This window comes from Anabrus simplex, chromosome 11 (assembly GCF_040414725.1).
Source record: "Anabrus simplex isolate iqAnaSimp1 chromosome 11, ASM4041472v1, whole genome shotgun sequence".
Lineage (NCBI taxonomy): Eukaryota > Metazoa > Arthropoda > Insecta > Orthoptera > Tettigoniidae > Anabrus > Anabrus simplex.
In genome coordinates this window covers 49,058,205-49,073,871 of record NC_090275.1, presented here as the reverse complement: position 1 = coordinate 49,073,871, position 15,667 = coordinate 49,058,205, and the positions used below count along the sequence as shown (strand labels likewise).

Below are 15,667 nucleotides of genomic sequence, written 5' to 3'. Positions count from 1 at the left end.
CAGATCCGGGTAAAAATCCCTGACCTGGCCGGGAATCGAACCCGGGGCTTCCGGGTAAGAGACAGGAATGCTACCCCTATGCCATTGGGGCGGCGGTGTTCCAAAGGCTTTACGATTTTTTATGGTATCGTCTGTAGCATTTATTTCTTAAAAATCCTGCTTTATTTCTTCTAACCAGTTGACCTTCTTTGAACTGATTTATATTAAATAGTTTTTCTAGTAAATCTATTGTCCATTCTACAGATGTGACCATGGAATTTCAAGCGTCTCCTATGTACGGCATCAGTAAACTTATCTGTTGCTGTGTACAGGTCTGCAATTTTTCTTTGAATCCCCATGCTATTTACATTAGTGGGATCATATATTTTCCTAGTAATTTTTTATTCTTGTTTTCCAGTTTCATTAATTTTAGAGTGGCCTCCTAGAGATGTAGGTTCTGAGGCAGACAATACTTCTGGCAAAATAAGTGTTTTATAATGCTGAAATTTCGCATTATAAGACACCAACCACTCTTTTATTGTAGTGATTCGATGTTACTCTGTTGGTGTTTGATAGCTCTTTCTAAATTTGCTTTACTGTCCAGTTCAGATGGAAGTATCATTTTACTGAGATCATTGAAGGAAGGCACATATGAAATTGTCCCATATTTTGTCTGCAGTGGGGATCTCCTGATATTTTGATGTATATTTTCCATGAAATGATTTTTCTCATGATATTTGGAGGTGTGTATTTGATGCTCTCTCATGTAACTGCCTTTTGGTATACCATACCTGGTTCCTTCAATGGATTAATGATGGCTAGATCATCCGTAAAAGCTAGTTACTTTACCTTGATTAGTCCCTATGCTTATACCTTTGATTAATTTTACCCATTCTCTGTTGACTTTGTCTAACACTAAGTTAAACAGAAGCGGGGAGAGGTCATCTTCTTATCGAATTCCTGTACCACGTATTTCAAAAGGCTCAGATATTTCACCAAGGAACTTCAATTTTTATGTTGTGTATTTCAGAAGGCTCAGATATTTTACCAAGGAACTTCACTTTTTATGTTGTATATGTAAGAGTCTGCTGGCCCCGCAGTGTAGGGGTAGCATGCCTGCCTCTTATCTGGAGACCCCGAGTTCAATTCCCGGCCAGGTCAGTGATTTTTACCTACATCTGAGGGCTGATTTGAGATCCACTCAGCTTATGTGATTACAATTGAGGAGCTATCTTACAGTGAGATGGTGGCCCCAGTCTAGAAAGCCAAGAATAACGGCCAATGGGATCCATCGTGCTGACCACATGGCACCTCATAATCTGCAGGCTTTCGGGCTGAACAGCGGTTGTTTGGTAGGCCATGGGGTTTGTTCTTTTATGTAAGAGTCTGACAGTTCAGTGATCCTGTCTTCCTATCCGCTCTGAGCTCTTTGAAACTGTCAAAAACAGTTATTATTATTATTATTATTATTATTATTATTATTATTATTATTATTATTATTATTATTATTATTACTTAAATTTAATGGATGCCAGCACTGAAGATTAGTACATCTATATTTCTGTGTTTGTTTGCAGCACTTGGATGACTTCATTAAAGCTGGTGGTGACCACGGCTTTATTTACGTGAGCATGGGATCATCGGTGAAGGCTTCCAACATGCCAGAGTACTTACGAGTATTGTTTGTGCAAGTGTTCAGTCAACTGCCTTACCAAGTGCTGTGGAAGTGGGAGGCAGGAGAAACAGACATGTCAGATTTGCCTCCCAATGTCATGCTTAGCCGCTGGTTACCTCAGCAAGACCTTCTTGGTAAGTAGGATTGCATTTCTGATCCCCACCAGTAGTAGAGATTAGGGTTCTGGAGTGAGCATCAAACACGACATGAGTGTGCACACAGGACAGAGTTCGCTCAGAGGGACCAAAATACATGGGAACTCCTTCAGAATATAAATACAATGATTCAAGCTAATGAATGATTGTTCCGTATTTGACATTCTGTATAAGCTCAATCCTATGTTAAATACCAGAAATAGCAAGAGGGTACTGCGTGAGTTGGCTGTGCGTTCAGCGGCGCGCGGCTGTGAGCTTGCATTACAAGATATAAATCTCATTTTCCAACCGTATTGGAGTTCAGAGTATCAAATTATTATAATTAATGAACCACCTTTCCAATACACAAAATCCTTATATTTAGGATGAAACCATTTAATCACAAATTGGACATGTTTCACTCAACTTTGTGAGCATCATCAGCAATAGTTAACATAAATCATTGGTGGGTCAGGGCCCTGATCCTGGTGTATATCACAAAAGAATGTCTAATATACATTGATGAAAATATATAAATTTAACACTTTAAAAATAATCAATAAGATTATTTATGTCTATTAAAACACAAAATTTTAATCATTCAAATTGTCTCTGGTAAGACCCCAACTAGAGTATGGTTCCAGTGTATGGGACCCTCACCAGGATTACCTGATTCAAGAACTGGAAAAAATCCAAAGAAAAGCAGCTCGATTTGTTCTGGGTGATTTCCGACAAAAGAGTAGCGTTACAAAAATGTTGCAATGTTTGGGTTGGGAAGAATTGAGAAAAAGAAGAAGAGCTGCTCGACTAAGTGGTATGTTCCGAGCTGTCAGCGGAGAGATGGCGTGGAATGACATTAGTAGACGAATAGGTTTGAATGGCGTTTATAAAAGTAGGAAAGATCACAATATGAAGATAAAGTTGGAATTCAAGAGGACAAACTGGGGCAAATATTCATTTATAGGAAGGGGAGTTAGGGATTGGAATAACTTACCAAGGGAGATGTTCAATAAATTTCCAATTTCTTTGAAATCATTTCGGAAAAGGCTAGGAAAGCAACAGATAGGGAATCTGCCACCTGGGCGACTGCCCTAAATGCAGATCAGTATTGATTGATTGTTTAAAATGTGAAACGGAATGGATGGCTTAAATGTTAAAAATAGTATATGGTAATTAGATGTTAAAAATAGTATATGGTAATTAGATGTTCTTAAAAATCGTTGTCCAATATATCTACGCTCGATGATATTACACTGTTTATGATAAAATCAGTTTTTCATATCAGGGTGAGTTCTTATTATAGACTATGTTGCTGTTTTTTTTTTTTTTTTTTTTTTAAGCCATCCATTCCGTTTTACATATTAAACAATTTGAATGATTAAAATTTTGTGTTTTAATAGACATAAATAATCTTATTGATTATTTTTAAAGTGTTAAATTTATATATTTTTATCAATGTATATTAGACATTCTTTTGTGATATACACCAGGATCAGCGCCCTGACCCACCAATGATTTATGTTAACTATTGCTGATGATGCTCACAAAGTTGAGTGAAACGTCCAATTTGTGATTAAATGGTTTCATCCTAAATATAAGGATTTTGTGTATTGGAAAGGTGGTTCATTAATTATAATAATTTGATAATTTGATAATTTGTGAGCTTGCATCCGGGAGATAGTGGGTTTGAATCCCACTGTCGGAAGCCCTGAAGATGGTTTTCCGCGGTTTCCCATTTTCACACCAGCCAAATGCTGGGGCTGTACCTTAATTAAGGCCACGGCCGCTTCCTTCCAACTCCTACGCCTTTCCTATCCCACCATTGCCATAAGACCTATCTGTGTAGGTGTGACGTAAAACCACTAGCAAAAAAAAAATAGCAAGAGGAGTTCCTACAACATTGTACACGGGTCCATTTCAACAGAGCAGCAACAATCCTTTTTAATATAATTATACTGTAATAAGATAACGCCACTTTTATTCAAATAACAACACTGTGTATTAAAAACAAGAACCATAATAAGAGGATTTATAGTCACTGCATCATTATTTTATAATAACAAAATGTGTATTTAATACTTAGATACATACTAAGTGGAATTTTGAATTGTCACACTGCTTTTAATGTTTCGTTCACCAAGTTGTTGCCAAGGAGTCCCTCGCCTGTCAAATGGGAGTGGGATTCTGTTACTCTCATAGGTACGAGGCTTGCTTAAAATGTTCTGAGCTCGGTAAATTCGTGAAGCAGGATGCTACCCTACTTACACATAGTCCAAGTGAGGATCTCTCCTCTATCGGGTTAGGGATCATCGGTGGATTGAACTCTTCCCATCACTGGGTATATTATACAATATGAACTAGAGACAGCAAAATAACACTGGTCTGCACCACAGGAGGTTTCATCGAAGTTGTTGATTTTTCACTATCCTCTAAGCTTCATAACTGGCCCTGCAGGATTTTTGTTCTTCCTCTTCTCCTTCTGCTTTTACGACCACTTCAGTCAGTTCTTTTGTGAGGAGCATGGCACAATGTTGCAAGAGATGGCAAGGGCAAGCATTGTTTACAGCTGTGCTGTGTTAATCTCAACACAATTATAATAAAAGCTGCTAGATGCAAGCTTCCAACATGACAATTCCTCTACGTACAAATCATAAAAACAAACTATTTGGTAATGATCTGATCTTATGACCATTTCAGTGCAAAGTGACATTAGGCTAGATATATATTATTTTTATTATTTGCGAGGAGTTGTGGAGCCCTTTAAAGACCTGAGCCCTCCTGCATTGCCAGCTTTGAAGGCCCTACCATTACGCCTCTGAATTCAAACAATCATTTTCTGACCATCTACTTCGATAAGTTTTCTTTCTGAAATGCCCCATAGCTCTTCATTCCTTCTGATCTTTTTGTCGTTCCACACCCCTTTCCACTATATATCGCTTGTCTATTTTTGGTTTAAATAATGTTTTTCAGTGTCTTTAAATTTTCTGTTTTGTTTTGCAAGTCGTCCAGAGTTATTTCTAGTTCTTCCATATCCTCTCTAATTGCCTTAATCCATTCTACTTGATGTTTCAGATTCCACAGTTTCTCTGTAATTTTTCTTGGTGATTTGGTTTCTGGTGACCTCATAAAGTGAACAAAAAATCCTCTTTTTCCGTATAGTATCTGTAATGGTCTCCAGTTCTCTGTATACCACTTCATTTGGTACTATCCATCATTGTTCATCTTTCTTCTTCTCCCTCTTTCCTAGCATTTAGTGCCGCACTGGTGCAGGGTCCTCATTTAAACATGCCATCCTCCACTTCCTGCAGTCAAGGGTGTCAGCTGATGCCTACAAGACGCATGTCTTCCTTGATGCAGTCACTTCTTAGGACGACCTCAGGATCAAATTGGAGGGCTGTATTTATCATTGAGTTTGCAGGGCTTCAGACGACATGACCATACCATCTAAGTCGTGCTTCTCGCATCTTCTCTGAGATAGGTGCCACTCCCAGTCGCCTTCGGACATCTTCATTTCTGATATGGTCCAATCTTGTAAAACCCAGTGACCAACGTAACATTTTCATCTCCATACCATGTACAACTTGCTCATGCATTTTAGTTGCAGGCCAGCATTCCGACCCATAGAGTGCAATTGGTTGGACCATAGATTTGAAGACTTTTCCTTTCAGGTGGGTGGGAATTTTCTTGTCACATAGCTCACCAGTGACCTAGTGCCAATTCAGCCATGTAACATTTACTTGTGCTCGGGTGTCTGGTAATGTCTTTCCATCTGAGTTGAGGATTGATCCAAGGTATAACCCTTTATAGATCAGTGGTACAATAATTTACCACATTTTTAACCTTCCAACTTTACCACTTATGAGCTCGTCTATCATTCAAACAAATTTGATCCTAAGATCTGACATCACAGATTTGAAGAAATAATAATAATAATAATAATAATAATAATAATAATAATAATAATAATAATAATAATAATAATAATAATAATAATAATAATAATAATAATAACAACATGGATGCTGAAACAATACGTATCTGAATTAAAGGGTCTACATATTCATAGATAGGTTGATTGCTAGTATATGACGAATTCTTGGAAAATCTGTGAGCCTCTGTGGCTCAGGCACCATTGCGCCAGTCTCTCCCCCACTGGGTTTTGTTGTTCAAATCTCGGTCACACCATGTGAGATTTGTACTGGACAAAGCGAAGGCAGGACAATTTGTTCTCAGGGTATTCCAGATTTCCCTATCATCTTTCAATCCAGAAACACTCTCCAATATCATTTCATTTAATATCTCAGTCATTAATCGTTGCCCCAGAGGAATGTGACAGGCTTCAGAACCTGGCAGAATTCCTATCCTCACCGCAGCATTCATTCCATTCCTGGCCTGGTCGAATGACTGGAAACAGGCTGCGCAGTTTCATTCCTTGAAAAATCTGTGACAATCTTTTCATCTATTTTAAGAACATCTTAATTTTGAATTCAACTGTTGTGTTGGTAACTGAGGTAGTTCTGTTATGTACTTGCTTGTGAATATATCGATACACTGTCGGCAGCCCTGAAGATGGTTTTCCGTGGTTTCCCATTTTCACACCAGGCAAATGCTGGGGCTGTACCTTAATTAAGGCCACGGCCGCTTCCTTCCAATTCCTAGGCCTTTCCTATCCCATCGTTGCCATAAGACCTATCTGTGTCAGTGCTACATAAAGCAAATAGAAAATAATAGAATATATCGATAAATTATGTTAATAGTGTCCAATGAAAGGAAACTATTCCCGAATGAAGGCGATGATATATATGTTTACTAACCTGCTATATGAGAGAAAATAGTCATAATTATTTTATATTAATGATATAGGCAGCAACTAACAGAAAATACTTTCAGAGTTTCTGAAGTCAGTGCTTGTCTTTGGTCTATCAAGAGTTAAAAAGAGTTTCACTTCTGTATGTGACTTCTGGTTGAACCACTGTCTTGTAAAGTTTTAATTTTATTTTTATCAATAGACAGTTTTTATTGTATGTAGGCCGTGTTAATTTTTGAACTTTTATAATTTTATTAGTTCTTTCTTGCCATGCAGGTTTCTTGTCCAAGTTGTATGTTATAATTTCTCCTAGGTGTTTAAATTGTTTTATTATTTTTTTTACTTTCCTGCTATTTACTAGTAAATCTGCTACCATTACCTCAGTCTGGAGTCCTATCTTTTGTTCATAATATTAGTGCAATTTAAAAGTTAAGTTTCTGCTCGTTATTCCAGGACATCGCAAGATTCGTGCCTTTGTCACTCACGGAGGCTTGCTCAGCATGTTCGAAACAGTATACCACGGAGTTCCAGTGCTAACAATGCCAGTCTTCTGTGACCATGACGCAAATGCTGCAAAAGCAGAGCTTGATGGCTATGCTTTGAAGTTAGAGCTACAGCACTTGACAGCTGAGAAGTTGCTCTGGGGCATTAACAAGGTTATCCATGACCCCAGGTTAGTATAATGTATTTTACTAACATTTGTAAGTACATTAAAAGCTCCTACTAAACTAAGAAATGGAAGTCAAAGAGCAGTGATGTATGGAGGTAGGTAAAAGAAACTGATAATGGACATAAAATAATGAGGAACTTCCAGATACCCCAGGAACTTAAAACTAGACAGCAGAGAATGAGAAATTGAAAAGTCCCAAAACTCCTAAAAAGAGTCCAGTTAGAGGGTCAAATTAGAATCTCAGATGCAAAATACCATAAGCATGCAAGAGTAAGCATTTTTATATCCAATGGAAAACTTCTTTTTTGTTTCATGAACACAAGTTGCATTGTAACCATGTTCTAAGTAGCAAAACATATTGCTAAGAACAGCCCTTCAATTTGTAAGCTTGGTGGACTTAGCTCACCTGTTTATTTATTTACTATACAATCTTCCTGCAACATTTGCAGTTTTCCCAAGGAGAAATAGTAGCGGTACCTGAACAACAATAATTGATGCAGATGAATGGATTAGCCCTACACGAGATAGTATGAAGTTACACAAGAGTAGGCAAAAGAGTGAGGCACGTCCAACATTCATCTGAGGTTCGCAAGCATGGTTCTTGAACATCATGATCTTGAGAGTAATAATGGTGATGTTATAGACGAAATCTCTATTCAGCCCAAAGGTATTGCAAACGTTGACAAGAAATCTAGGTATGGTTCCTCAAGGCAATTACAGAGATTACAGAGATGAATGAGAGCTTGTATTTTTTCTTGAATCTGAGGAAAGGACCAATTATTATTTATAAGATGGGTTAGGGATGGCAAAGGTATAAGCATACCAAGTAATGGAATGTAGTGGGAAGAAAATTCAATCATTCTAACAACAATTTAATTTTAACAAAAGCAACAATTTGATTGGCAATATGTATAAATACTTAATATAATTTAACAAACTGAACAAAAAGGGGGAGAGAAAAATTAAGCAATCCAAAAGGACAATTAATTAAATGAGAACAAATTTGTAACAATAAATATTAATTAGAAATTTATATCATGGAGAAAAAATTGATTAAGAGAGAAGAATTGAAACTGCCAAAAATATGTGAGAAACTCATTCAACCTTAAATTTACTTGAGGTGAGTCTGAATGCGGTCATTGCAGACAACACAAATCATGTAATGAAAGGTTATGCCGTTAGTCCAGCCATGGAATAGTGAAAATTATTGTCCAGAAAATCAGTTCACTTGAAGTTACAGGGTTGACTGAAACTTGAAACTAAATGAAATAACAATACTCAACTTCTTGCAGTTGCACATCTTGACAACAAATAAATCTCTTGAATTCAGATGAAGTATGAAGGTCCATGATCTTAAAGAAGAAAAAAAAATCTGGATTCCAATGAAGAAACCCATGTTTTCCTCTGACAGTTGGTTAAAAAGGTTAAATAAAATAGTCTAGCTGCTTCAGGCAGACTAATAACTTAATAGCAAGATCAAGCAGCCAACCTTAAAGTAGGTGTTGTGCATCGCGGTCAGATATCTCCACAATCCAGGTACGAGGACAAGTCCTGGCTGCTGTGATGTGGTGTCAAGGCCATGTGATGTAGCATGTGATCAGCTTGCAGGTAGCGGCGATATGTAATGATGTGGCGAGGAACTGTGACACAGGAAACTCAGTGCTTGTGCTTAAATAGTGAAGATTAGACAGAAGTTACAGGATAAGGAATAATTTAAAATCCACTATGAGAATTAGAATAAAGACACAGTGGTTATAAAATACATTAACATTGTTAGTGAAAGAATGAGTAAGGCAACCATAGTATCAATGATGTCATGGAAAATGTCACCAATGAGATTCAAATAACAGAAGGTTCTAGAATATGAACAGTCGCAAGATAGAAGGATGGTTAGTAAGTGAATATAATTCTTGCCTTTCAACCGTGAGCTATTGCTGACTTGTCTAGCTGGTTGAGATGGATATTTTAAAATTTCCCGTCTTGTGGCAAGACGTTGGCCACACATGCCAGTCCATTGGTACTCGTATCAAGGAAAACAAACGAAATATCCATCTCAACCAGCCAGACAAGTGAGCAATAGCTGAGCACACCCTATCAACGGGTCATAATGTTGAGTTCCAAGGTGTTGGAGCTCTTACTCACATTACATGAACACTACAAGTCTAGGATTATACAGGAAGCTATGGAAATATGTGAAATTTCTAACAATTTCAACAGGGACATAGCCATTAAGAATTTACGTAGGCAGTTCTCTTCCCTGTTCTTTCACTATTGTTATTTCATTTCAGTGTTTTCCAAATTCATACTCTTCTCATCACGAAATGGTTCATTCTACGCCCAGTGAGCCACCTAGTGGCGAACGATAGTACCACTTACTATAGACTAACAGTAAAGCATTTTAAATTCAAACTTTCATCATTTGAGAAGTTACGCTAGAGAACAGACAAGATTTTCTTCTGAAGACACGGAGCAAAGTTCACTGCAAAACATAAAGAATTCAACCTTGTTTTCTGATACAGAAAAAGCCCAAAAGCTTATTATCTTGCCTGCAATTATGGGTTATGAAAGCATCAGTCTTAATAAATAGATAATTGTCCTTAATTTCCAAAATTGACACAAATGGCCTATTTCTTTTTGGTGTTGCAATATCCATTTTAAGCATCACAGGACGCTATGACTATAAGAGATGGAGAGATTAAGATGGTTAATTCTTTCAAATACCTTGGAAATACATTACAGTCGACATGCAACTCTTTCGGGCAAAAGACGACTTTGCTTGGTTGACCAGAGTGCAGACCCCCACTCCTCGATTTGGAGGGTGCTGTCTCCCTCTTTCCCCACACCTGTCTTCCTCTTCCTCACTTGCTCCGTAGCGCTCCAAATCCGAGCCGAGCTGAGCCAAGCTTAGCTAAGTCGCCCCGAGATGACATGCTGGTCTGAGCCGAGTGGGACCGATGCACTGTGCACAGGACCTCTGCGCCTCAGTTTGCACGCGTGAGATTTTTGGCGTTTGAGAGGCCCTGAAGAAATAGTTACAGCAGCCATCAGAGGAATGTATGATATACAGAACATCACCAGGCTTTCAGTGCAAACAGCCATGATCTTATTTCATGCTAAAATAACCCCAATATTAACATATGGTACCCAGCCCTGTGGTGTAGGGGCAGCGTGCCTGCCTCTTACCCGGAGGCCCCGGGTTCGATTCCCGGCCAGATCAGGGATTTTTACCTGAACCTGAGGGCTGGTTCGTGGTCCACTCAGCCTACGTGATTACAATTGAGGAGCTACCTGACGGTGAGATGGCAGCCCTGGTCTAGAAAGCCAAGAATAACGGCCAAGAGGATTCGTCGTGCTGACCACATGACACCTCGTAATCTGCAGGCCTTCGGGCTGAGCAGCGGTCGCTTGGTAGGCCAAGGTCCTTCAAGGGCTGTAGTGCCATGGGGTTTGGTTTTATTAACATATGGTTCAGAAATTATTTGGGAGGAATTGACTGTGACAGACCTAACTGCATTAGAATTAAAGTCGGTCTGATTTTCTGTTCTGAGGTATACAGGATGGTTGGAAACCACGTGAACGAGGTATATTAGCACCAGTCAAAGAATGAAACTTTACCAGAGAAGGGGTTTGAATAGAGACCTCCGATCTGACAGGATCGCGCCAAATTCAAGTACGCTATGGTGACATCGGCTGAAACCGACGGTGTGTTTGTGTTTGATGCTGATTTCTCAGCATGGCTCTCAAACCTTTCTTAAGTCAAGTACAGATTTGGCAAAACTGCCACAAGAAGCCTATTTGAATTCACCCGCAAAGTGATTTGATTGGCTAACTTGAGCAGCTGATAAAATGACCACAGTGCGAGATAGCAAATTATTTCTTTCAAATTATTTATCAGCATGACCAACCATCTAACACTTATTAACATGGTTCACATTGTTTCTGACCATCCTCTATAACGAACAGTAAATAATTAGCTTATACTAGTTTAATTTAGGGTAAGATTGCTTTTGAAGAGTTTCCGGCATCAGCACCCATATGACAGTTTGTAGGAGGGGGGGCAGACCTGGGGGTACGTAGTATTTTTAATATTTTGGAAGATAAATAGCGACTTGTATTCTGTGGTAGAATAACCCACGGTGTTCCTTGCCTGTTGGTGGGGAACGGTACTACCACTTCGATGTAATACTGACTTTTACATCATTTTCTTGAAAGGAAAACACCTGACTAGACTAGATTTTTGACTTTCCCTGAGAGCTAGGGGGGGGGTTCGGCACCTTGCCCCCGGGTATGGGCGCCTTTGGTTTCCAATCACCTTGATGCTACTTCAGACAGCTGATCTTCTGTACACTTATTTTATTCTTTCTTAAGCAAACTTAGTTTTAAGTATAACTGAGTTTCGTGTGTAATATAATTCTTTATAATTACAGGTATCGTTTCAACGCACTGCATCGCTCAACTCTTCTGCGAGATCAGTCCGAAACTCCTCTAGAGAAAGCCATCTTCTGGACAGAGTATGTGCTGCGGCATCGAGGAGCGTACCATCTGCAGTCACCTGCCAAAGATATGAGTTTCATAGAGTACTTCCTTCTGGATGTGATAGCCCTTTATATTCTCGTTGCTGTAGCCTTAATACTTGTCACACGGAAAATCTGCCAGATACTCTCCAAGACTCTAACTCGTCAATGTCACATTGTCATCAAAATAAAGACGAACTGAGTGATATAACTTTCATACTGAACTCTTACTGTTGTGAGGAGGTACATTTTCCCTGTTGTGTGTATCAATTGGGAAAGAAAGCAGAAAGTCTCCAACTATATGGAGACTAAATCCCAACAGGATTTGGCATCCTAATCTTGGGAGGATTTTAAATAAGTTGACTGAAAACTAGTGGCCACCATAAGCAATAAATATAATGTTGTATACATAGAGATTGGAAATATTTGTCTCACAGGAAGTGTAAGTAGTAGTATGGTACCTGATATTTGTAGTAGTTTGAGCATATCATTGGCAAACTTGCAATACTTTGTAACTTACCTGACATTTAACAGATTTTACAGAAATGCAAAGAAACATCACCCTGGGTGGTCCTCAGAGGCTTCAATTTAACTTATTTTGCAGAGTTTTGCCTCTTGAATTAAACAAGTAAGAAATAACACGATATTTATCTGAATTTCATCAGTTATGCAGTATTATTTTGCAGTCTATACCCTTAATGCAATTATATGGTATTGAAAGTTCACTGACAGAATATAAATTGTTTATAATTCCAGCAGATAAATACTAAAAATGAAACAAAGAAATGGCTGAAACTGAAAACACAAAATTGAAAGAAATACTTTTACCTATCTAAAATGCTCAAGATCCATTCTCTCTAGATAAATCAGATGTTTTATTTACTTCAGTGTGTCCTAAGTTATATAAATAGGTAATATAATTATTAGTATAGTGCGTGGGTTCTTAAAGGTGTCAGAGTATGTGGGCATATATTTGAAATGGTAACACAATTGCAACATTCATCTCCTGGCATAGTATTATATTTATTTAGATTGTGAATTTGTAATCACTAGGAAAAATAATTGAATGAGAGTTAAGAATCATCATCAAACCACAGTTTGAGGAAGAATAGTATGAGTTTAGAGGTAACAGAACAACAGACCTCATTTTGCTCTTTAGCCTCTAATGACTCAAAGCCACATTTAGATACTTTATTACCCTTTTTGTGTTCAATGAACTTTTAGGGAACAAATATGACAAATCTGAAAAGGGGAAAAAAAAAAAAACAGGAAGGAAAATTAAGCCATAGGAGACTTAGGGGGCTTCAGAGGGAAGATCAGACATTAACATTGCTTGTTGTGTGTTTAGTTTGATGTAAAGGGGAAATAAGATGTAACAGTAAAAATAAATTAGGGAAGGTTCTTTTGTTAACATTTACATGATGCTGCCTTTATATAAATCGGCTGAAAACTTACAAATGTAAAGTGCAGCCAAATGTGTCAAATATGATGCAACAGATCACACCTGCAGTCTGAGCCAGAAAAATGATAAAGCACCTGAAGTGTCATATATACTGGCCATGCAGTGTAGGGGTAGTGTGCCTGCCTCTTACCCAGAGACTCCGAGTTCATTTCCCAGCCAGGTCAGGGATTTTTACCTGGATTTGAGGGCTGGTTCAAGGTCCACTCTGCCTACATGATTACAATTGAGGGGTTATCTGTTGGTGAGATAGTTACCCCAGTCTAGAGGGCCAAGAATAACAGCCGAGAGGATTCATCGTGATAACCACATGACACCTCACAATCTGCAGACTTTCAGGCTGAGCAGTGGTCGCTAGGTAGGCCAAGGTCCTTCAGGGCTGTTGTGCCATGCGGTTTGGTTTTGATGTCACTAGAGGCTAAGATAATTATGGAGAAACACAAGGAAAAAGGGTAAAATGTCTTCTTTATCTTCTTAGATATAGAAAAGGCTTTTGACAGCTTGCCTAGAGAAAAATTATGGGAATATCTTTCAAGAAAAAATGTACCCAAGTCTTTTATCACCAAAGTTAAAACAATCGGAGCTGTGTTCGAGTAAGAGATGTTTGTTCAGACTGGTTACAAGTATAGGGGTGCAACAAAGCAGTTGTTATTCATCTTTGTAATAGATGAAATCATGAAGAAAGAAAGAAAGTGGAGCCACCGGATGCTAATAAAGATAAGGCTTTTGCTTTTGCAAACATTGTGGTGATATGGAAAAGTACAGAAGAAGAAATGCAATCAAAATGAAATGCCTAGTATCACAAATTAATTCAAGGAGTTGAGCTGAAATATTAGTCTTATCGGCAGAGAGGCTCTTACACTGGAGCAATGGTGATACTGTATTTATGTAGTTGATGATTATTTTACTTGGATTTTTAAAGAGAAATATCACCCTTATTGATGAAAGTTAGTTCTAGAGACAGCAATATTTATTTACCTTGAAAATGTGTCTTTTGATTGATAAGATTATTTTTTCAAAATATGCATTGTATAAATTTTTGGCAGTTTTTCTCAACCAAATGTGTGCACAGGGACTCAAGCCATTAAAAAAGTTCTCAAGTCTTTTAGAAGGTTGTAGGTTCAATTCCTGTCAGGAAGTTGAGAAATTTAGAAACAAACATTTCATTTCTGGAGAGACACAAGGCCCTACTTTTTGCTAAACCTACAAACAGAAATTAATATTACAGTTTACCTGAGAGCAAGTGCAGTTAGACATATCTCAATTAGTACCACTGTTACAGTCAATGGAAGCTTTCATGACATATGTGGCGATTCCTTTTATTTTTCTTAATGTAGAGAGCTGTTAACTGAGAAACATATTACATTAAAAGATCTGAGTATTTTAGATACTGGAACTTTGGGAGCAGGCTCAGGGGATTAATATTTTATTGGCCATGTTGTTCAAAGTATTGCAAGTGGATTTATTTCAATTTCTCATTGTATATTCAGAATATTATGCACAATGATTAATGCACATTTCAATTAAAGTGAAAATGTTGATGTCATTGATCAAGTGTAGTCGGCAACCAGGGGTCACTCTGATACATAAAATTAATATCATTTAAGAGTTCTTTTTAAGTGATTCAAAATCACATACTTTTTTAAAAGAAAAGCAATGAAAATGTGTGATTAGTATAGGACTGATAATGTTTATGAAGGCTTTCAAGAAGGTCAGCAGATGCAGAGTGGATCTCAGCCTACAAGTGGCCACAGCTGGTCTGTGGTCCAACAGCTCGGCAGTCCAACCACCTAATCGAGTAAAGGAAGGGGTGGCCACGGCTTTACCATGGCTCCACACCTCGGTATTCGGGAGACAGAGAGGGGCTGGTCCCCACTGTCGGCTGTCCTGAGATTAGTTTTCCATGGTTTTCCATTCTCCTGCACTAAGGTGAATGCCGGGACAATTCCTAGTATAGGCCATGGCCACCAACCCTCTCACCTTCACCGCGCATCTCCTTCCCCAATACAAATCTCCTGGCATGAGAGATGGTGTCACCATCTAGGAGGCCTGCCTCCCCCTTCAGGAGAGGAATGAAAACATTTAGCAGTAGTAGTCGTTATCGTTTCAAGAACAGTTACAAAGTAACATCAATCTCTGAGAAACTGAGAGAAAATTGACTGAGATGGTTTGGTCACCTTCGGCATATATCAGAGAATTATGTGGTGCACAGAGTGGAGAGGCAGGCCAGCCAGCTCTGGGCAGACCTAAATTAAGATGGAAAACCTGCATCAGGTAGGACCTCAATATTACCAATGCTGATGAAAATGGAGTACAAAATCAAAGTTACTGGAGGAGAGTTACCACGAAAGTGGGTTAAGGCAAAGAAGAAGATTAGGAATACTTTATCTTAAAGTACACAGAACTAGCATGCATTAAATATTTCATTC

At 38.3% G+C, this 15,667-nt stretch overlaps 1 protein-coding gene across 1 annotated transcript in view; it reads left to right on the top strand.

The window, feature by feature from the left end:
• The window catches only part of Ugt50B3 (UDP-glycosyltransferase family 50 member B3), a 57,069-nt gene extending 44,585 nt beyond the window's left edge, over nt 1–12,484 (top strand). Inside the window, exons 4-6 of the mRNA XM_067155673.2 lie at nt 1,557–1,788; nt 7,049–7,268; nt 11,693–12,484. Of these exons, the coding sequence (XP_067011774.2) occupies nt 1,557–1,788; nt 7,049–7,268; nt 11,693–11,981 (741 nt within the window). The 3' untranslated portion in view covers nt 11,982–12,484. The remainder of the gene's footprint in view (nt 1–1,556; nt 1,789–7,048; nt 7,269–11,692) is intronic.
• Nucleotides 12,485–15,667: the final 3,183 nt, after the last annotated feature.